The 24,633-nt window shown below is 42.6% G+C and overlaps 1 protein-coding gene across 1 annotated transcript; it reads right to left on the reverse strand.

Annotated features, from left to right (window-relative positions):
- Positions 1 to 42: 42 nt before the first annotated feature.
- On the reverse strand, positions 43 to 24,578 carry rmp24 (ribonuclease MRP subunit p24). The gene is made up of 5 exons (XM_030412218.1): positions 24,224 to 24,578; positions 17,298 to 17,320; positions 16,313 to 16,533; positions 1,572 to 1,756; positions 43 to 1,223 (listed from the first exon to the last, which is right to left on the reverse strand). The coding sequence occupies exons 1-5, from the start codon at positions 24,316 to 24,318 to the stop codon at positions 1,058 to 1,060; spliced, it is 690 nt and encodes a 229-aa protein (XP_030268078.1). The 5' UTR covers positions 24,319 to 24,578; the 3' UTR covers positions 43 to 1,057.
- Between the last annotated feature and the right edge of the window lie 55 nt (positions 24,579 to 24,633).

The raw sequence follows: 24,633 nt of genomic DNA on the forward strand, positions 1-24,633 counted from the left end.
TCATCACTGATGCTCTCACAGAGTAAGAATGAACAGCACAGCTTCACAGACTGGAAGGTTTTATTCACGGTGTAGGTGGAATATAAATGTGAGGTATTTCAGGATCCAAACACATACTGTACATTGAACAGCTAATGAAAAACAGGCAGTACAAAATGCAGCAGATATATTCAAATTCTTGCTCTCAACAGTAACCTTACAAAAGAAAATATTAAAAGAAAATGTAAAGTTGTGACAACATTGATTGTCAGTAAGGTTTTAGGCGGATGTGCCTAATCAGTGTAAACATCAACTGATGAGTCCCATTTTAGATGATAATTATAAATAAAAATCATTGGTGACTGTGCACAGTTTCAAAATCATTTGTATGCGAGTACAAAAATACAACAGTGGCAACAACATGTATACATACAGTTTGTCAATCCGTCATGTTTAGCTAAAGTCTTAAATGAATTCACACAGACAGTCTCCTTACTGAGGAGGACACAAAACAAGGAAATACAAACGTTTTAACATTAAGTAGTATAAATATGAAATCGTTTTGGATATATTTAGTATATAAATGTATACTTGTAACGTTAGGGGGGGGGGATCCAAAATGGAGACAGATATTGGCTTGTAAACCAGCTTGTCCTGCCTCAAACTCCACCACAGAACCTGCGATCCTTCAGCCATTTAATGAATACTGAACAATTCCTCAATCATTCCAATTTAAATAGCCTCCCCAGGTAAGGAGCTAACAAGAGGCATGTGCTAAATTAGGCAAAGGCAGCATTCTCCTCTGTCTGGCTCAGCAGAAGGTGCACTAACCCTGATTAAAAGAAGAAATAGCCATCCTGGTGCTCCCAACTGATGCATTCAGGTCACCAGGAGCACCATTCCAAACAGCCCAGCAACAGCTGTGTTGGTGGGCAAACTGTAACCCTTCCCACACCAGCTCGGAAACCAAAGTTACTTTCTCAAGTTCCCCTTTAGCCTTTGGCGTAAACAGGTTACAACACGGGTCTAACCCCTTGTTTTTTTTTATAACAATACAGAAAGGCAAGTCAGGAGATACTCAAAGTGAGGAGAGAAAATCTTTCAAGCCCCCCTTCTTGCTGCCCTGAGTGTCCTCTCGCATGAGTATCTTGCTGAGACGCTGGACAACCCAATTTTTAGGTTTAGAGGAAGACTTGGATGATGAAGATGAGCCTGTCCCTGAAGTGGTGGAGGAGGTGGAACCCCTGGAGGGAGAGAGAGAGAGCGAGAGAGAGAGAGTCGGGAAGGGATAGAAAAAAAGAGAAAGGGATGGAGTTAAGATGCAGTAACTTGAGATTTTGTTGGTTGGCAGGAAATGTTCAACATGCGCTGTCAACAAGCACATGATCTGTTAAACAGATACCAACACCTATTAGCTAGATGAGATTCAGTTAATGCTGATTAAATGGAAACGTAATCATACGAATGTTCACACACCTGACACATCATCCTTTCCATCGTGACACCTTCCAAGTATAGTCAAGGAAGGTTATACAGTATCTTAAATTTTTAGCTCAGGGGATATTAATACCAGCCACCTTAAAATAACTTACCTCGGTGTATGAGAGGGAGTCTTGTCTTTGCCAGGGGTCTTTGGGGTGCCTCTGTTGGTGGACTGTGGGGTCTTGTGTTTCCCAGCGCTCCCTGGTGTGCTGTGGGTCTTAGCGAGGGCTGCGATAAAATCTCTGTTCATTCCTTTGTGTCTGGATGTTGTATTGCAAGCGTGGCAGGTGGCCATCTGGGATAAGAATAGGGAAGGAAGATATTCATTAATATTGCATGCCCTGCATCTATATTCCACTCGTGCATAACAAGGTTTAGACCTGAAGGCATACAAGCCCCCCCCAATAGGAATAATTTCCCAAACAATTGTGCAGGTTTTCTGAAAGGTCCTTGAAACGACTGTTACATAACACCAACCCATCTACAACTTGCACAAGCTTGTCTCATCTCAAGGTATTTTTCATCAAACCCAGTTCAGCCACAGCTGTCTGTCTTTCTCTGGGACACACCAGAGTTTGTCATGACTTTGTGCGGACATTGATCGCAGTGACAGAATCACTCCAGGGACAAGGGGAGCTGGACTGGCCGCGGTTGTGGCAGGAAAAGAGGTGTAATGAGAAGTGCTCATGTGCCCTGGGTGACGCAAGCCGACCTTAAGTCTCACCGACGTCAGACTCATCTCACAGCTGAGGAATAATTCACACTGGGGTAAAGGGAGCAAACTCATGACAGGGAATCATTCCCTTAACAGCTGAGGCTCTTTCCCATTGGCGCTGCCAAACATCCCAGAGATTTCCTTGCCTTTGAATGTCTGTGCAGCTATGAAAATAACTGGATTAGTTCAAGCAGAATGGGAAACACCGGCTTAGCCTATGAGAAGGCAAGCTGGGATGGTTGCCATGCAGCTCCACCTATTCAGGGTACAGGAGCTGTAACAGTTGTACGCCAACTTTTCATACATCTCTCTTTTTTTGTTCCTTCTTTTTTTTTTTTTTTTTTTTTTACCTATGGTTACTTTCGCACTTTACTGCACCTTACATGACAAATTCTAAGCAACTTCGTGGCCCAGACTACACAAGAGCCTATATAAGGCAAAGCGTTCACACACTGGTGAGAGTTACGAGAGCCAGCTGCTAGTTTATGAGATCCTCATGATTCAAGATAACAATTGGCATTCCAGACTCATGCCTGCCACTGTCTTGTGTCCCGAGGTTCAGTGCCTGGGAAAGTAATGTTCTCGTAATAAGCATTAATCAATAGGTATAAAACCGTTCTAAGCCCTTATAAGTTGCTTAACATCATTATGTGTGAGAAAAGACTATTTAAGTGTTAATAATAGTGACAATAATTGTTTATAGAAGCATTAAAAACACATTTACTGAGCTTCCAAACTTCTCTTTAATGTTATTGTTAAATCTTTACTAAGCTTTTTGTTGCTTCAATAAGATTTATGCATAATTTATGCATTTTCTAGTAGTTAATTATGCTTTTTAGCAGCTACCAGGTCCGAAGCGCGAACAGCGTCTCAGATTAAGATTATTTTTTTTTAAATCATAAGTAATCAGTCAATGAAAAACTGTTCGTCATCATAATTGCAACAATAATTTTTTTTTCATATTAAGCATTTAGTCGATGCTCGTATTCGAGTTCTGCTCAGTATTCATAACCAAGACGCCACCATCACATCCAGTGATGATAGCAATTTGGAGACAATCACCTCATCCCAGCGATAAGCTGACCTTAAGTGCAAGATTAGCGAAAGGGAGCAGCTTGTTTCTCCGATTTCTAAACTAAGAGGCTTAAAGCATCACTAGCACAGAATAAAACTCTACTTTTTGTGCCCGCAGAATACTTTTCTCCCTGTTGGAAAAAAACCCAAAAGTGATATGGGGTATCGATTGACGACTCTTCTTAAACATTCCTCCAAGCCTTCAGTAACTCCCATTAATGACACAAGACATCCAGAGTTGCACAAGGTTAAAACTGGTCAGAACAGACCACCCCTGCAGGGGTCAGCAAGTCTGAGGCGAGCTGTCGACAGTCCGGAATGCTGATGAGATGGAAAACTCACCGACACGAAGGTAGCCATTTCAGATTCTGACAGGTGTCTGTTGGAGAGTTGGGTTTCGAAAAGCACCAGGAGTACGGAGTTCCTCTTGCTTTCTACGTGACCGTGTGTGAAAGTGTTTACTTCATGAGGCTGTGTGTCCAGTTTTATACAGACCAAGCCCCAGCAACTCACCCACCCGTCTTTGCATAGGGGTGTGGCTCAAAAGGAGGACTGACCAATGCTCTGTCAAAAGGGTCGACTTATGTGTGTGGGACGGCTGTTGCTCTGCTGCTGCTTTGTCAGTGGCGATGCCAAACCGGACTCATCTGGACACGCTGTTTGCAAACAACTACCACTACGTGATATAAAGTCTGGACTTCATCTAAGCATGTCCAAACACTGACAGGTGTGATTCATAAACATTGTTAAAATCCAGAAAAGGAAAAGAAATGTTTCCATGCCGCTCTGCTCATGTTGTTCTGTATGCAAAATGATGTGACACATGTTTCCCTTTTGTGAATAAAATGTTCCTATTAAAACCAATAAAACTGAAGTCAAAGATGAAGACTAACACACTGAATTAAAAGCGTTGGGACAGTACAATGCAAACCAATGTGATAATCGTAAGAAATACTTGCTGGTGGTAGTTTCTAAGTTATATGAAGTCATTTCATTATGTTATATTGGGATAGCTGACAAGGGAGGTCATCAGAGAACTCCCAGAGCTGAGTATCGAATACATTTCAGCAATACAATCGTATCGACCATTTCAAAAGTTGTTTTTGCTCAATAATTTCCAAATTGACACAGCAAGGTGTTCCACAATGGAAACATCCAATCATCTCTATGGATGGCATGAACATTACATTTTGTGCTTCCTATGTTCCTGAGTTATAATGATCATGTAAGTGGTATAAAACCAATTTCTTTTTTTTAACTCGTAATAGGCAAGCCTCCATTTCAGCAAATGAGGCTTCACATTGAATAGAACATTTGGCAGTAATAGACTTACAATCGTACTCATCATTGCCCCTGAACTTGAAATAACCGGCTCCCCGACTGATTGCAATCGTTGCGCAACAAGAGATCATAACAACACAAAGCAGCTATGCTGATGAGGCAGATAGAGTCCAAACAGTGTGCTCATGCAGGCTTTTCTTGGTGTCTTCAGACATCAAGATGAATTAAAGGGGCTTTATATAACACTTAGTAGGAATTTAAGTGTATTAATCACTGTTTTATTGTAATCTGAACAATTAGTCCTCCCCTGTCTCTTGCCTGGGGCCGGTTTGTGTAAGTTGTTTAATATTGCTGGACTGAATTTCTTTTTGAAGGACTTGGGTCAGATTTTTTATTACAGACCAAAAGACGTGACTTTATGCACGCTCTCGAGTGCCTCGACTCATTGCCTCCCTCTGCTCCGCTAACAGAGAGCAACAGTAGCTGAGATTCATTCAAAATGTGCTTTAATATTTAATATTACAAAGACATGGCAAAGGATGCTATAATGACACCTCCGATTCTGGTCATATAGGTGACATAGTTGATTTCAGAGAAGCAGACAGAGTGGTGGTCTATAGTGGGTAGATAGGATCTGGGGTCATAGTATAGTATATAGCAGGAAACATCTATCCTGCTGCAGCATCATCAGGCCAAACATCGAATTCCTAGTGTTTCCTTGGAGGATTAGCGATCGATAAATACTACTCATCTTCACAGTTAAAAAAGATTATGGTTGCCTGTCACAAATAGCAGTGGGAAAGCTAATTTAGTCATTTGTTGCACTTAGAACATTTCTGCTTGTAAACAGACTCTGAAACCTCAAACTGTGTCCCTGCATTCACAAACAAGAGAAGTTTAAACGAGAGAAAACCTTGACAAAAACACAGCAGGAAAATCATTAAATGAGATGGATTACTTCCCGTGTTTTGCGCTTTAAAAAGCTCTATAAGGGGATTTCCATGGCGTGCTGGAAATGACTGGAAACAAGGGGCACCCATTAGCTCAGTTGGTAGTGTGGGTGTCCCATGTACAGAGGCTTTGTCCACCACCACCACCGCCAACACCCCACCCCCTACCTCCCTCATCCTGTTTCCTGTCATCTCTGAAGCTGTCCCATCAATAGAGCCATACAAGGGCCAAAAAGGGAATTTGAAATGACTGGAAACCAGTGCTTACCCCGAGGGAAATTTTGAACACTACAATGCTTTAAAGATCTTTTGGAATTCATGTGGAATGTAATATGGCTAAAATGCACAACTCATCCTTTAAGGATTTGAACGCTTTCAACACTTTTTTTTATTCCTTTCAGACAAACCTCCCTCTTGTTATCAATTGTTGGCACAGTGATTGAAAGGAAGTGGGATATGGAATCACTATATTAAAATAGTTGCACAGCTGGTGTTAAAATACCAAAATACCTGGACTTCAACTCACTCCTGTTTATATGCCCCTATACATTTCAACATTTTTTTAAGTGCGATGATGAGCGGTCTTGTCTTATTTCACACTCTGTATGTGCTTTATTGTTATTTAGAACTTTTCCATCACCACATACTGCCTGTTATTTCCTGCGACAATAACCCAATTTCCTCCCGTAGATCATTAAAGTTTCATCTAATCAAATTCAAACAGGAAACTGGAGGCGAACACTCAAACAAAAGCCATTTGTTCCTCAGCTATAAATGCTGCTGTAACACATGCTGGAAGCGATCAGGGCTGTGGACATTTAGGTGAAAGTCTAGATTTCCCAGGTCCGGACTCAGATGCGTATCCAATGATTGCCAAGGGGGGGGAAAAAAAAAAAGCCATGGCAAGACACGAGTGTGTGGCTCATAGTGGAGTGGATCAAACACAGACAGACAGCTGGCTTCAAATGGATGTTTACAGCTACAGTGACCTCATGCTGATTATCCTCTTGTCCTCTAGTTACCACTAGTGGCCCCACTGTCATCAGCTGGCCGGCACTGAAGCACTGATATTGCAAGCTCAAAGCAATAGAGTCCTTCACCTAGGTGTGCATGTGCATGTGCACGTGCACGTTGGAGAGACTTATTAAAAATATGTCAACACAGAGAGGCTGTCCACTCCAAAACAACACAGACAATAAGGCTGCTGCAAGTCATGATAACCTGAAATGAAATCCGGGCGGTCACGTGTACCTATCTAATTTACGCTAATCCTTTGACATGTAGTTTATGCACTTGGAGGGGAACACGTGAACCGGTGCCACAGAGAGATTTGATTTCCTCATCTTGGGCTGTTGATCCTTGCAGCAGACAGACCTGCACTGCGGCCAGTCAAGCATATGGTAAGAAGGATAAACAACCACCTATACACAGCTGTGGGGGTGGGGGTATTAGGGGCAATTGTTTTTTATAGAAAGTAAAATTCCTGTTTGGTGGATTTTAGGTTCATATTATTGTCCTGTGTACATATGGTGAAACCTTTCCAAACACACAAATCCCTGACCTGTGATGCATGCACATTATACACAGCCTTGACCTCTTATTCTACTCTCATCCAGACAAAAAGCCTTTTGGTTTCTGTCTTACGCGAAACGCAAAGCAACACAGACAGCCACAGATACAGATACACTTAACCTTAATCACACACATACACACATATATCACGCTTGCTAAGCTCTGGCATTCATGCATGATGCATTTAATGTCAGCACCTTCTGTTCATCCTGTAAATCATGAAAAAAGATGTAAGTGCAATCATATAAACCTTGCTAACAGCCGGCTTAAAAGGCTGAAGTCTTCATTACGAAGAGAGAACACACCAATCCTCTAATTTTCACGGTGACTGTGCAGTGAGGGGTTTGAGGCTGAAGTCACCGGCAACTCTTGCATTAATGAGCTTTGACCTTTAAGACATGCATCCTACTTAAATTCACATGAATGAACAGGACTAATTAGTGTGATGTTTAAATGAGCAAAAAGTAGGAGATAACTCAAAACTGTTGTAACTCTCAGTGAGGCGTGCAGCTAAGTGCCGAGCAGCTGAATCTGTGCCCAGCTGACTGTGTGTAACCCGATATTGTGGCAAAATGAAAACAAGTGAAACACTTCTGAGGGTCTCTTGTGAAAATCTCTGAACTAATCAACATAGAGATCTTTGCTTCCTCTGTCTGAGACCTCCCAGGCTTTTTCAGCCACACCGTCACATAAACATTCCTGAAACGTACATTTCTGCGGCCATGTGACATGCATGCCTGTAGCCTGACATAACTCACACACGTAGCATTGGCTATGAGAATAAGAGGACAAACTGCATGAGAAATAGTGAACTGACACACTTGCACAGACACACAAACACATGCAGACCCACATAAATCAATTCAGAATATGGACTCTTTCTTCTATTAATAGCCCCAGTTCCATAAATACCTCTCTTCCTGTCTTTCCCTTTGCTGCCAGAGGTCAGCTTTGGTTGATTAATTTGACCTATGCAGTACGATACCACCCCAGAGGGTGACGACGAGTGAAGTAACAGAGTTAGGGACATAATTAGGTGCCTGTAAGAGTCTGTAAATTGAATATAAGTTTCACAAAAGTTTGTGTGCTGATTTCGTTTAAAATGTCCGCTTGCGTGTGCTCAAAAGCACAAATATCTGCACACAATGTGTGTGAAAGTCATTTGAGAACACATCAATACAACACAATAAAGCCGAAAGCAGAAGAGCAGCTGGGGGATCAATATGAGGCAAGCTGTGATGGTGCAGGCAGCCACTTAGTCACACTGTCTGGAGGCAGGCTGCCCGGTAAATACACACACACACACACACACACACACACACACACACACACACACACACACACACACACACACACACACACACACACACACACACACACACACTTTAAAAAGAACATGTCATATCTGTTTCTCCCTTTCTTTGTGCCTCTGTTGGTGATGATAAAGGTCGCATTTCATCCTGAAACTTCCTAGCAGGTCTGTCTCAAAACAAAGCAGAGCAAAGGCTTGAGGAAGGTATCCTCATTTTTAAATGATTAATCCCCCTCACCCTCAACGAGGAAGATTGATCCAGTTCATAAAAAAGAATAGGTTATTCACGATGCTAAGTGTTTCAGTAAAATCTTTTTGAGATGCTTATTGTTGAATAAACATCTCGTAGTCAATCAGTTTTATCTCATTGTGACAAAAGGTTATTCTATACATACAATTGAATTTCTTTATATAACTGTGAAAACATATGCGTCGTGGAACCCCTCAGTTAGCATCTGTAGAGGCTTCATCCAGAGAAGGAAATTTTTATTTTTTTTCCATTGACAAACTATAATTACCACTTGGGGGTTGTATGCCCACTGCACTAGTCATGTTGCTGTTCCTGAAGCTATGGCACTGAAAAAAAATTGACTGAAAATCTATTTTCTGCAGAATAGTATGTCACAGTGAAGTCAACCCTTGACATTCGGGATATAAAATATCATGACTTCATCATTTTATCCTCACAGGCTTTTGTGTAAAGTTTTGTCATAATCATCATAAATGAACAAGTAATGGTAACAAAAAATAGGCATTCAAGACATCACATTCTAGTCTTTGTCACACATATGTTTAACATGTGCACATCAGTTTACAAAATGCCTTTGTCCTAAGGAATCTACACTCAGTTTTTTTGCATCTTGACCACGGATGCACCAGCTGTGCTTCAGTTTGGCACTTCTCTGTGCGCAAGTAGAGTTTTGGGGTCAAAAAAACAGCACAGCTTAGAGACCGATTTAGGATTTGGAGCTCCTCTGTGGCCATTTTAAGAGATAATTAAGGTGCACACATGGTGAGTGGATTAAAAGAGCAATATAGCAGCGAGTGAGGATCCAAAAACTGAACAGTGACGGTTTCCAACCCTTGACACCCGTGCCAGCTCACAGTAGGAATTGCCAAGTTCCAAAGTAGACTTTTAATAGTGGTGATGAAACTAAATGAAAAGAGGCTCAGAGGCTAACTGAGAGATGACATGCTGATGGGGTGCAGCATCAAGTTCTCTGTACGGCGTTTACCCTGCTTGTGACCTGGGCTACAACCACAATGACAGTAGAAAGCAGAAACTGCATCTATTCCTAGCCAAGGGTTTATTATGTGTGTGTGTGTGTGTGTGTGTGTGTGTGTGTAACGAGAGCAAACTAAAAACACATGCATCCTGATTATGTGTGTGTTACACTGTGTATTTTTCAGTTTTCCGAGGTGACGAGGCCCCCTTTTGGCTGTCAGTCACTATTCCCCATTGATCCAACTAGCTGTCATTGACTTGCCATGACTCCTATTGTATGTGTGTGTTAACATGCTTAAAATACTTCAGTACACACTAAGTAAATCCCTGCACACGTGAGAGATGACTAAGTGGTTCCACTTCCCAGCAAGCCTCTGTTTGTATCTAAAAAGCTCAATGCCACTGCTACGGTTTCAGATTCCCTCCTGGCCTTCGTCTTCCCCGACACATCCCCCTCGTGTAATCCCGTCACTCGTTCCACACCCTTGAGGTGTCAAAACCCTCAGTGGAGCTTTTCCTGTTCGCTGAGAGCTAACAGGCAAAGCACCAGACAGGCATCGCTGTCTCCTGTTTCCTGTCATCTCCTGGAGAGGCAAACCTCTCCGGCGACATTACTCCAGCAAAGATAAATATGACAGAGGGATGTGGTGAGGAGATAACCAAGAAAGGAAGGGGGAAAGAAAAAAGATGGAGATAATGTGCAAAGGAGGAGGAGGGTTGATGAGTTGAGGTAAAACATAAGTGAAAGAAGAAAAAAAAAAAGGACAAATAGGGGATGAGAGGATGAGAGGTGGTCGGTGAGGTCAAGAAGAGGCAATGACAGATTTCCAAGAGAGGTTGGACTCACGTCAGCACCACATGCCCCTTCTGGGAAAGGGAAGGCTTCTTCAACCACTCGTGTTCTATTAACTTGTTTTTTCATGCCTGGTTAATCTCTCAAGTGTTGTTTCCAAAGAACTGCATTGTGACTGCACATTCACACATGCCTATCTGCTTGTCTTGGAAGAGTAATTCTTCTGGGGAACTACCAGGTAGACTCACTAATCACTGACTTTAGGCACTAGGCATAAATTCGCCCCCCGAAACAGCATGAATGTATGTCAGGGAGGAGCCTGAACTGAACCCTTTTTTTTTTCTTCCAACAAACAACCCTGCTGGGATGTATAAATCTGGGCTCAAGGAGGGAGAACAGAAGAAACAAGGCGGAGGAGAATGCTCCATCCCTCGCTCCATTTAGGGTCTCCGTCTTGCTTGTGGGGCAACAATCCAACTGATTTCCATAACCACTGCTAGATAACCTGCCCAGCACGCATAAACATACCTGATTTATATTACTTCTAAGAGACAACTTCACGGAGCTGAGGAGAGAAAATCACAAGCTGGAATCCACCCCAAGGGCGGCACATACATACATCCCAAAGGGAGAGCAATATGGTGTGAAATGAAGGGGGATTTACACCCTGGAGTATAAATACTGCATTCCACTCAAGTGTTTGTGTGTGAAGCTGGTCACATGTTTCTGTCCATCTGATGTTTTTATGCTTATATCTTTGTTTAGACAGGGATGTATTGTATGTGATTGAGTTTATGGTTCACTGATGAAAGCCCATGCATTTGCAGTATCACAAAATATGTGTCTGTGGCGTTATGTGTGTCTGTGGGCAAAATCCCAAGTGGCGCACAGTTAGTGATGCAGTTTTCAATAACCCTGTAGTGATATGCCCGAGCTTACGTAACAGACTCTGTCTTCAACTCCAAGTAAACTGTTACTATGGCCGAACATAGAAAAGAAGACTACAGGTGATGGAACTCCCAATTGTTCTGCATCACACACACCACATTCTTTGGATCTCTGGGAAATGAGGTCCAAAAACACATACAAATATTCGTGAGGTCAAAGACAATAAAACAGAGAGCCTTGAGAAGTTGCTGAGCATGACTAATCATGACATGAATGAAACCCTTAATACATTACCTTGTGAACATCTCTGCCCTAGTCATTTGTGATGGTGGTTCTTTAAGGGCCCTGAGCAGGCCAATGCTCGGCTGTCAGCCAATGCCGGGGCTGTCAGTAAGCCAATGCCGGGGCTGTCAGTAAGCCTTGTTGGCACTAGTCAAGCGTCGAGCTACCGCTGAAACTAGCTGGCTCCTGTCCGCCATTGTGGGTGGCTTTTTGGCTGACTGAGCGTGTCCAATAGGTGGCCGAGCCCATCATTGAAAGAAGTAACTCTGACTGTTCAGCAAAGTGAATCGATGCACAAGTAGAGAAAAAAAAAAAAAAAAAAACGGTAAAGGAAATGGAAAGCTATCCATGATTTCACCCATTTGTCACCCATATGTTACGCCCTTACCTTTTTGCAACTTATTCTCAATTTTGTAGTTGGTATATTAGCGGGTGGGTGGAAAACGATTTGCTTACTCTGCTTTATCATAACAACAGCTTGTGAGTCTTCCAGTTTCATTTTTTTAAAGGAACGCAAACAGACTACCGCCACCTGATGCCATAGAGAGGTACTTCCTCAGAATGCAGGCGTGTGGCGTTGCAACAGTCTGCCTCCATCACTGTTTTCACTCACAAGAGGTTGAAAGATTTAATGAATGCAATGTGACCTGGAGAAGCTCCTTAAACCAATCTGAATATGTGACTATAACAACAACTCTCCTTCATAGCAAAATCCCAGAATTGTTTTGACACCTGGATGAGCACTGGGAACACAAACACAGATGTGTGCATCTAAAAACACTCACACCTTGTTTTAAATAAACGTCTGTGCACAACGGCCATGCACGTGCCACTGAATGTATACGACAGCCTGTCCTGATTGTTTCTCTAATAAATCCTCCACTCCTTCCTGTGTGTGTCACATCACTGACAGAAAGAAGAGCAGAACTGTGTTTACACAGCCATGGCACTCATCTTTGGCACACTGAAATAAAGCAATAAAATGATGATACAAAAACAGATTCAGGGCACATGGTCACTGTGACACCTTATCTAACTCAGGCAAGTCTGAATAAAATTAACAGCAGCATATTCTAAAAAGGCCAACTGGAAGAAGTTTAAAAACACTTCATTCATTACATCCGATTCTCCCATTATCCTAACTATGACCCCACACTTCTATCCCTAAAGAGAAGCTGAGTGGATCCCTTATTCAGGCTCTTGTGCGGCGGCCCTCTCCCTGTCAGGGTTGTTGTGCTCTGTTCATCAGCATGAAGCCAGAAGGCATAAAAAGCAAAGCTGTCTAAATTCCTCCTGTTATCTCACCGCTCCACCACTCTGCATTTTAAGGGTATCGCCTCGCTATCGCCCTTCTGCCCAGCACAGGTGTATGTCGCCTCGCAAACGTGGCCTGACTTGTTACCCCTGAAACCTCCGGGATATGACAGGAGAGTGACCGTGAAAACGGGGTAAAAATACCTCAGAGGACATACTCGGGGTGTATTGGTTTACTAGGAAGTCTCGTGATGAACAGGCATCAACATTCGCCATCTTGACCAGAACACTGTTGACAAATGTGTAAGAGGAGAGGTGCACGGTCATGGCTTAGTGTTCTTCAGGGCTGATCACACAACAAAGTTATGTCTGACTAAGAGTGATGCACCGGCTGCGAGTTGCACAGCAGTGTCCAACCAGTTCAAGTTTAAGTATTGGCGATCAGGACTTGGTTCAAAAATCTGTCACTTGTGTGTATAAATTACTGTATCAAGGTATTACAAGCTACTAGGTAGTTAAAACCGAAAATATTTTAATTCAATGAATGTCTTAGCTAGGAAAGACTTTAGTCTTGCATAAATTGCTAACTAGGACAATCAAAAGCTGTCAACTGCAAACAGGAAGACACACGTAGTATCATGTGCAGTAACAAAGTGGCAAACATAATAGCTTTAGGGAGCTGAAAGATATATTAAACTTAACTGCCAGTCCTTTATAAATTAAAATATCATTTTGCTTTATCCCTATGAAAACAAAGATACAATTATTTGTCCTTAGAGTAGGTAGCATGTATGAGTAAAGGTCAGATATTGTAGGAAGAGAGATTTTGTTGTCTTCTCTGATTATAAAGCAGATCTAGTTGCTATGTGAATACTGGGAAAGCATGAAGTCACACAGTCCTCGGAAGAATTAACCACCAGGACTTCCCTAAGGTTGTGATGAACTGTACAATCACCACCTTCAGTCAGTTGTTGCAAAGACTGACAGAGCTGATGCCAAAAAAAGAAAGTGGGTAGTGCCAGCTCAAGCCTGTAAGAGCTGACCAATCCGAGCACATTGGGTTTTTTTTTAAGAGTGGGGCCTGAAGAGACTCCTTAGATAGAGGGTGAATAGAGGTGCTGCAGCAAAGAAGGGAAAATTGTCATTTTTGAACATCAAAGCATGTAAACCTATTCCAGTGTGAACTGAAAGATTGGCAAAATGTGGGACCTTTAAGAGAGAGAGATATACATCATATTAACACTGACCCAACTAACATTATATAACCTTTAACTCTAATTTCAATGGCATAAAGTTCATCATGATTTTTTTCAGCTCAGATGTGTGGACCGCTTACCTCTTTACTGAGTGATATATTATCAAGCGGACAATAGCATTAGTTCAGTCAGATAGCTATGTAACACACCTGGCAGTTAGTAGCTGTGAACGTTTACAAACAGCTAATCTCTACTTATTATTCACTTAATGCGGTGCAACCCATTTCAATTTTAATGATGTATAGAATCTGATGACTTATAATTGGATGCCTTTTGAGTGCAGTTTTCTTCTATAAAGTCCGTGTGACATGAAACCACACAGCGAATATATATAATTATCCAAAAGATTTCGGAAGGATAACATTAAGCTGTCAGCAGACTTCACAATTAAATCATGTGTGATAAAATCTACATTGGTGGAGCTGTGATGGAGTTTTTGTTGCAGTGGAATGTTGCTATAATTCTTATGACTATATCTACATTCTCATATTTTGGAACAATTCAGGTACGTGTTAGACCTTAAATCTATGTTAATATTCTCTCAAGTTGCTTTCGGCCGATGATGTCCCTATCAGACCCTGGATCTGAACTCCACCAGGCCACAGAAGTAGAACAGGAAGGGGCACACGGCCACCTCTGCACACAAAAATTATATAACCAGACGACAACTTTTCCCCCTGCAGTTTGTCATTTGACTTCTCCTGTTCACCTTTCTTATCTACCTTCCACCCTCCTGCTTCTTTATTCACCCTCTCTGTTTCACTCTATTCTGTTATTCTCCTCCACTTCTCTCACAACCTTTGGTGTGCCTCCTCTTTGTCCCTCTCTCAATCTCTGTCTTCCTCTTTGCCCTCATAGTCAACAGATGTATAGTGGAGAGAGGGTTCAGAGAGGGTTCAGAGAGCCGCGCACAGTGAATACCTGCATACTAAATGCACCCAACAAGATTTTAATGAGGCAGCAGCATTTCCACTGGAGCTTCATTAGGCTGATGTCAGATCACTAGAGTGGCTCAGCGCCACCACCGGTTTCCCCGTCTAAATGGGCTTATCAGTAGAGTGGGTGGGTGCTGGCCAAAATAAGCTTTCCATTTTGTCCCGGCCTGGTGCCATCCATTAAGAGGACAGACAAAAAGGACCACTAGTACAATTTAGGGGGCTATGGGAGGGAACAGGGTGAGTGTTGACAAAGCACTGTCAGGCAACATTAGTTCTCTTACAGTTCAGCTTAATGGGGCCACTGTAAAGACTGCAATGATGAGTGGCGCGCCATAATGAAACCAGGCACTTTCTGTGGAATGAACACATTCATCTAACGACTGGAAACAATACATTAAGAGGCAGTGTCAGGCCTGTTAAATCATAATAAATGATAATGTGATGTGTTTTTGAACATCACAGAGAATTTCTTTGGCATCTCGCCGCCCTCATGGATAAGAGGTCAACACCAGCTGAACTGAACGTGTTTAGCAAAACGTTTGATTGGTTAATGAGAAATACACTAGACAGTTTCCAAGATGGTATTATTCCTTAATGCTAAGATCAGCATCTGCTCCAAAAATCTAACTAAAGTCAGGCTGTAAAAAGCTACAGCAACTACCCCGCTGCCCGTACCTCTCCTTAAGCCTGATTTATGCTTCTGCGTCGCGGCGACGGCGTAGCTACGTCGTCGACGCAGACCCCTACGCGGACCCTACGCCGTAGCCTGACGTGTGCCTCCAAAAAATCCTGACTACACGTCACGTCAACGCGTCGAGACGCGAACGGCAAGGACTGTGATTGGTCCGCTCAGAACGTCATTTCCGGCAGTTGCTTTTCCGGTCAACAGTATAACAACACAGCCATTTTTAAAGGTTTTGTGGTACGAGCGGCACGGAAAAAATGGACCAGGCAGACGAGAGAATTATCGAGGAGGTCAGAAAATATGACCACCTTTACAACTCGTCTTCAAGACATTACAAGGATGTCCGAAACCAAACAAAGACACAGCCACACCCCCCTAGCGGCTTGGCGGTGAATTGCAGAACAACGCGTTCCCTCGACGCAGAACTTCGAATGCTCAATGACGCCGAAGGGTCGATGACGTAGCTACGCCCTCGCCGCGACGCAGAAGCATAAACCAGGCTTTAGTTCTTCACCCTATAACTAGCAATACAATTCAGGCATAGGTGTGCCTGCAAGGACAATGTTCTGGGCTGCAGTACATCACACAACCAGGTCTGTTGGTTTGTAGTGTTTTGTTTTTCTCACCAGTACTGAGGAGGACTTTTGGAAGCGGTGCAGCAGGTTTTTCTGCACCAGGCTGAGTCGTTTGCCTCTGGCCCTCCTGCGCAGGACACTCTGCACCTTTGCCGATGGTCGTGGTTTGGGCCGCAGTCGCATCCGGTGATTGTCAGGCTGCAGCCACTGATAACAGTTCGGACACACCAAGGTGCTCTGAAACGGACTGGAGGACTTACGCTTCGGGTGTGCTGAAGAGAGGACAGACAAAGCCTGTCAGCTAATATTCTGGTGTGGAGTCATGCTTATTTCTTTTCAACTCAATAATACCCAGGTAACTTAAGTGGTAGAAAGTGTACATGAGGATCAGACTGCAGTTTTCAGTTTTCTATGATTTCAAGCTAGCAAAGCGGAAAAGAGATATCTATTTAAGAAAGGTAAGTCAAAGAACAAATTTTAAATCACTTTTTTTTAACAGCTGTATACATACTCTCAGCTGATGCTGTCCTCATTATTAAAACATCCCATGTATAACATATTCACACGGCAAACCAAACCACATTGCAATATATTTGCCTTTGTCGAGCAACATCTTGTTATTCTGTCTATTCTCTCAACAGCTACACTTCACAAGAGCCTGTCAAATTAACAGTTTTTGGGACAAGCAATTAAATTCTCCAAATCACACCCTAAACATGTTTCTCTCTCAGGGAGCAGCCCTTGTGTGATTTGAAGGAGAAAAGCCTCACCGAATCGCACCGCTACCTATTGATGTGGTTTTGGCTGGCATGGACCTGAGTGTGTGTTATTGTGTGTGTGTGTGTGTGTTTGATCCCACCAGGCAGTCTGCTTCAGACAGCTGGCTGACTCAGTGTATTTGGATGAGGGTTTAGGAAGGTTTATCAACCTTGACAAGCCGGTGACAAGGTCCTACTTACCACAGGGCATCACCGACGGGTACATGAAATGAAAATAGAACAAAAGATTTGAAACAAAAAATAAGATAAGGACTTACCTTTGGACTTTACAGGCCACTGCCTAGGAAAGAAAGAGAGGACACATTAGACGTTTTGAACATTTAAATCAAGTTTATTCATGTTCAGAACCATTTGCGGTAGAAAAGCATTCAGTCAATTCAACACGCATATTCATTCATTTCAATATTACCTATGTATTAGTGCACCTAATTTCACTGTGGAACAATGGAACAAACAAGTAAATAGGTAAAGCGGTGAGGAAAGCACTTAGACTAACTTTGTTCCACAGTCTTGGATTTAATCCATATTTGGATAAAAATATTACGTGATGGAAATCATGCAACTGGAAAAAAGCAAACAGGTCTCTCCCAAACAATATAGTGCAACCCTCCAAACCATTTCAATGGCATCCCATCCCATAGAGCTGCCTCCAATGCCTAGGATGCCTCCAATGTTGGAACACTTGCGATGAGCTATTTGTGCAAACATTTTAACTAAGCCACTGCTAAGTCCTACTAAAATTAGCCCTGGGCTTAAATCGATGAAGGGAAATTTCCTGTCCGGCTGCACGTGTGGCAGGAACGGAGGGCTGCCTGTCTGTCTGTGGAGAGGGGGAAGGTGGGGTCTGTGGGGTCGACTTTAATCCGGAGCTGACCCGCTGGCTGCGGCGGCTGCTGCCGCTGTGGCGTCTGACAGCATTGGTTTGTTGACGTTCTCCACTTGCGTTCTCAGCCATCCCTTACGTGAGACCATGCATTATATTGTTGGATAATGTTGGATGCAGCTGGAGGGATGCCAGGGTGGAGAAAGATTTTCAACCTATCTGCCTTCACTCATCCCCACAGTCTGAGTCACTGTCCCTCGATCCCAGTGCAATTAAATAATCAGCGACCGGATTAGACTGTCAGATTATATAGAAGCCCTGTCAGAAAATACTGGAAATGAAGAGAAGCTGTTCAAGGTCGATGTGGTGGAATGTGACTCTGCAGAGGACTGATAATGACTCATGGGCCTTGAACATCTCCTGAAAAAAAATAAGTTTGTCGTTAAGAAAGCCACCTTTCTTAAGTAAATAAATCAATAAACAAAAAGAACAGCAACAACAACAACAACAGATAAGACGATACAAAAAAGGGGGTGGGGGGGCCTTTTCACTACCGCCTCGCCTGTCTCCCGCTGGGGCTGCCAACTGGGCTACTGGGAGCCGGCTAGGGGGCCTTGCCTTCCTGATACCCCGGTCCAACTTCGCCCCTCTCTGCAATATATAACCATCAACATAATATAATTTGTTTATTATAATCCCAACTTAACTTACTGATCTATTCTTCTTTTTTTTTTTTTCCTTCAGTTTCACTTTCCTCCTCCTTCTCTTTTCTTATTTATACCTTATTTATTTATTTTTATTGTATCATCTATCTATACCTACATACGTTTATAATACCATAGTATCTGCCTCTCAGCCACTTGCAGGCATGCACACTCACTCACACACAGACACGCACACACACACACACACACACACACAGCTGTATTACCTCTACACATATAAGTTTTTGTCGTTTCGGTTTTTTTTTTTGTTATCTGTACTGTATGTCCACTATCTGTATTCGTCGATCCTCGACCTAATTTCCACCTAATTTCACCAATAAAAAAAAAAAAAAAAAAGAAAGCCACCTTTCAGATGGTGAATGCATTTTTTTGAGGTGGTTGCTTCACTACTGATAATCAATTATCAATTGGTGCACTTGACCACTAACAAATACATCCCGACTACACAAAACTATACATTCCTCCTTGATTTGCTGTACTGAAAATATATTTCTCTGACAAAGCTATAAACAGACCACTGTGACTCAAGTGTAGAGAAACCGGATTCTTGGTTTGTGCTTCCCGCTGCTCCCCTGACTCACAGAAAACCTACACCGCAAAGATCTCTTCCACAGCACTTATCTCATTAACATACTTGTCATGCATCTCCTTTTAAGCGCACAGTTAGTCATGGTGATGAACACTCGAGATATGGGCCATACATATGAACTACTGACCAACTGGGAGATGGCATCAACAGAGCTTTAGAAGATGCAAAAGGGTGAAGGGTAGCGGGGGACATTATGTTTTGGCTGTAATGTAATTAGAGACAGAAGCACCGGCTGAGGCAGAGCACACAAAATGAAAAGCACGTTGAACATTTTATTGCTACCATCAGGGAACACAGTGTGACCGCTGCCGTGTTCTGGAAAAAATGCGTCAAGATGCTCAGACATTTAGATGAAGCGGTCGGGCTCAGGTAGCGTTGTGGTCGGTGGCTAGACAATGTATCCTTCAACAGCACAAACTGACTCCCATTCATCAGCTGGACATGCAAAGAGGACATCAGGTGCCTCCCAGAGATAAAATATGAGGAAGTATGAGTTTATAAGGAGGCTGAGGGAGGAGAGGTCTCAAAAGGTTATAGCAGTAGGAAGGAAAAACATAGGGACAGATTTCTGGCAAAAAAAAACTATAGTAATGACTGTCAGATCACAGTGAAGATGGATGAGCAGTTAGGTGACAGGGTTCACTCAGTCAATTGGCAACTATTTTGATAATTAACAAATTACAAATTAATGATTTAATTCACATATGGCCTCAATGGATGGCAATAATGGTCTGTCATTCAGTCAGTCTGCCACTTTGGAGCAGATTCCAGTCTCTTAACAGATATCGGGTGAAATGTATTGAAATGTTGTTAAGACATTCATCGTCCCAAGAAGATGTATCCTACTAACTTTGCAGATGCACTGATTATTCATCGGGCGCAACCAAACAGTCCGATTTTTCACATGCACAACTTTGTAGTCTGGATGGGCATTTAAAGCAGAAATGCAATAGTCACTGGGAAATATTTGACAATTATTTGAAGATCTGCTGCTTCTATGCACTGTAGCATAAAGAGGCACAGACTCATACTGACCTCGTATGGAAAAGACTGTGTTAGACATGTTTTACCGGAGCCTGATATAACAATGGGATGCCACCAAGGCCTGTAATTGTTCTTTCCAGACGTTGGAAAAACAAGGGAAGAAACAATGGGAATTACGTTTTTTCAGACAAAACCATAGTCTCATAAACTATCACGATTTTTTTTAATTTAATGACTATACGAATTTTCGACAATCATGACCAATCCCTACTTGGTACAGGTATTCATGGTTTGGACAGGGGCCTCAGCACCAGGATTGAAAAACACTGCACTAGACTAAGATGCTAAAGTAAATATAGTCATATTCTAATAAGTCATGTTAGCATTGTCGCTGATGTTAGCATGTGTTACTCTCTGTGCAGCCTCAGAGCCAGTAGCATGTTTCACACTTTTGGGTGGATAAACATTGACATTTGACAACCAGTTAAATCAGTTGAAAAAAAAGGCTTTGCAAATTATTTGAAAATTAAGATAGTAGTCACAGCTAGATGTGGACTATGTGGCCAAATATATGATATCACAATCTTTTTTTCTCACTTTTGGAATGCCCTGTTGACTATAGGCAGACTTGACATAAACTATAAATTCTCAATTCGCACTATTTAAAACACATCATTACATTACAGATAGTTCATTTTTGGTACAAGCTCCTCATCGGACTCCTCCTGCTAGTTATAAATCACAATGCACTGCTCAGAATTCCTCAGCCCGATGAAGAACTGGATGAAGTAATTCGTCCCATAAGCATAGCCATCTAGCTGACCTCATCAGTCAGTCAGCTGGTTTGGTCATGTAGAGCGATCTGCTCGTCACTGATGTTATGTGGCGTTTGGAAACAGAAATAAGGGGACATAAAACACCATAATAAAAACAATTTGTCTGAAAAATAGATTGTTGATTGATCACAATCTAAAAATTGTCAGATCCGCCCACCCCTAGTCACAGCCTGTGTTTCAATCAGTGCTTGTCCAACAAACGCCTCCACTTACATCAGCGCTCCAATACCACCAGCTGATATTGGATAATCACTGACATATTATTATCAGCATAGACAAGATTCCAGTTTCTGTGAAGAAAAAAAGTATACAGAAAATAACACAGAACAGAAGCACTTGAGGCTGATTAAAAGCAGAGCCGTTTAGACAGTGTTTGTCCAGCAGACATCCTGCATATTTTAGCTATCAGCACACTCAGTCAGGCTCCAGCTACCAGACACTCGACTATGATGATGAACTTATTGGAAAACAGCTTCACTTGTCTGGCAACGTGAGCCACAATAAACTGACGTCTGTTCACATACAAAGACAAAAGCAAACACACGGAACAGGCGGTTTCACGAGAAACACTCTTTGAAAACCCCAGTTACACAAACATGCACACACATAAAAATAGACTAATATAATGACTTAATGGCTTTAACCGAAAGTCAATATTGATACGCTTTACTGAAACAACGAGCAACTGTCATAGGCAAAACCAACCGGGAACGTGATGCAAGTGTTCACACAAACACATTCAGTCATCATCGGCCTGACAGGAGGCGAAGACAGCGGCAGAAGGCAGTAACACGATCTCCAGCAAATATGTGTAGTAGTGTATGAGTACCGACACGCACCCGCGAAACATACACACCAGTGACGCATGACCAAAACCAATAACCGAAGCAGCGAAGACAGTAGGAAAACCCACAGAAGAAAACAGAGAGACAGTTGCGGTTCATTAGGGCTAAAACCCACCACTGACACACACTGACCACAAGTGCCAGTTATTTGAGTGGATGCTGGTAAAAAGATTTTCCTTTCTCCTCAGTTAACTCATCAAGCGTGTGTCCAAGACCTCAATCAGAAACGTTTATCCTCAACAGTCATTTCCCCCAAAGTATGTCCTCTTAATTGTCACTCTGGCCGAAGATCAAATTCAGTAGTCAATTAGCTCATCACATTTGGTGTCAATTTTGGCAGCTGCCGTTAATTATAGTCTCCTCTGCCAGGCATTTTGGCATGAAACCGGCCAGGTCTTGTAGCCAGTGGTCCAAAAGCTCAGATTCATGCCGTGCCTGCTGGACAGCTGGTCAAAGTTAAACATGGTCAAAATGTTCTCCGCAACCGCAGCTCGTCATAGCCAGGGAATCTGGGGAACAGATCAATGCTTTAAGGCAGCAGAGGACTCACGCACACATCCGTAAAACGACCCCGATTTGGGGTTGCGCTATTAAAACCTCTGTTTTTGTTTCCGTGCATGGTTCTGCCCACAAGTTTCCTGGCTCAGGTGGGAGCGAACACAAGCCGGCGGATACGGCGACGTGGCTGGAACCCAACACAAACACAAGCCACAAGAGTCTACACTTTAGCACACTTTTAACTTGCAAATACAAAGAAAACGATGACAAAGAAACTTCATGCACACGGAACAGTACACCTGCAAGTGTGCAGCGCCTTCGTGCACACACAATCTCATTCTTCCTCACTCGCACTGACTAGGGCTTAAGAGGATTTCTCCTGAAATTACTTCTGGCTTTCACTTTCCACACAATAAGGCAATCACCACTGTGTGGGATACGCCATCAGAGGGAAACGGAATGAATTCCTCTTTTGGCAAATGCAAGAAAACCAAAGCAGTGAACTGTAAATGATGAGGCAAATACGAAACTGGCATTAATTACCATTGTGCTTTATTTCAATAGCAATGAAAAGACTTGACTACAGGAGACTAATTAAATAAAGGCAGCTGGTACGTTTGAAAACTCTGTATGGGTTCCTTTGATAACTACGCAAAAAAAGATACAAGAGAGGATATGAGGCTTACAGACTGTCTGGCTCTCCTACGCCGTCATTAGAGGGACTATTCTCTTCAATAAAATCAACTCCACTGAAGCTGTGTAAGACCGAATGTCTGTCAAGTTCAACTAAATTCATTAGATACACCAGCTCACACACGCGGCACAAACTTGATCTTTGCAGCAACACATGAGCAACCACTGGACGCAGCTGGCTTGTGTCCAGCTTTAAGAATAAGAAGCACAAATCAATATTCAACAAACAAAACACAATCATGACTGTGGCATCACTAACGACTCCTATTCACAGACAAGTTGTCTTTTGAAAGCACCAACATGATGATAAACCAAGCTGTGAACGTAGATGGGTCAATAGATGGAAAATAACATCTTTGCCAATCAATCTGGGATCCTGGAGTGGACTTGGAATACACTAGACGAGCTGTATGGAGCCATTTCAGGTTGTTTTGTTTATTTTTCGGTTGTGTTTAACGTTTCAACACAAGTTCCCAGCGATTCAGTTGTTTGGGAGGAAGGTGCAACTCTGTTTTGCTGATGAGCTCCAGAAATGCTTTGTGGTACCTCAATTTCTGTCCGCATGAGGGTGACTAAATTGTCACCTAACAGTGACTAAATTTAAATTTTTAGGTAAACTGTTCCTTTACTATTTCTTAGAACACCTGTAAAGCAAGCCTGTCGTTCAGAACATGCTGAAGATGTTTCATTTCAAGTCAAACTTGTCATTTTTATGCATAAATATTCCTGTAAATTACTGACTAGGCCTCAAACATTTGTTCTGTGTCTTGGTGGATGTCTCATCTGCTGCTAGTCATTGGAGAAGCACTAACTTCTATATCTGCGAAGTCAACATTTTGTTTCATAAGAGCTGAACTCGTGCGTTTGTCATTACTTGAGAGTCAGTCAAGATGTAAAGTCTCTCCAAAGTGACTCTTTCTACTAACATCCACAATATAAAATAACACTGCTATGTTTTTCCTCTACTGGACTGCTTAAAGCATCTAGAGACCACTCCTGGACAAACTAATGTCACAGTGTAAAGATGTCATTAAAAAGTCACTACCTTCCCTCTTTATCATCACAGGAAGTCGACCGTTAACTCTGGTCGAGCTCCGCCACCTAGCGCCGACATGCTGCTATTACAACAATACAAGGACAGAGCGTAGACAGTCGACACTACATGTAGGATTTAAAACAAAGTTTCTTACAGGAGGAACCTTGACAGCTCCGGACATGTTTCTTTGTACAGCAGAGAAGCGTTTATCATGAAGTTGGTCGATTTTTCTTCACCAAAGGACTGCATCTTTTCAGACAGGGCGCCGGTGCGACTCGTGGAAAAACTGGAGCTCCTCTGCTATTCCGCGTTTAAACTTCTCCCGTACAAACTTAAAATTGGCGAATGAAGTGAAACCGGTGTTTAAAAAGAGGTTCGCACACACAATGTTGGAGCAGCGTAGGGCAAAGGGGGGTTAAAAGTGTGTTAATTTTAATACAGGACGACGCTTGGTTGCTGGCAGTTGCTACACGAAATGAAATCCACGTTGGGTCGCGTGGTTGTGACGTCGCGCGCGGTGCATTGTGGGAAGTCGAGTGAAGCAGAGGCACTGCGGAGCGGCTG

This window comes from Sparus aurata, chromosome 3 (assembly GCF_900880675.1).
Source record: "Sparus aurata chromosome 3, fSpaAur1.1, whole genome shotgun sequence".
Lineage (NCBI taxonomy): Eukaryota > Metazoa > Chordata > Actinopteri > Spariformes > Sparidae > Sparus > Sparus aurata.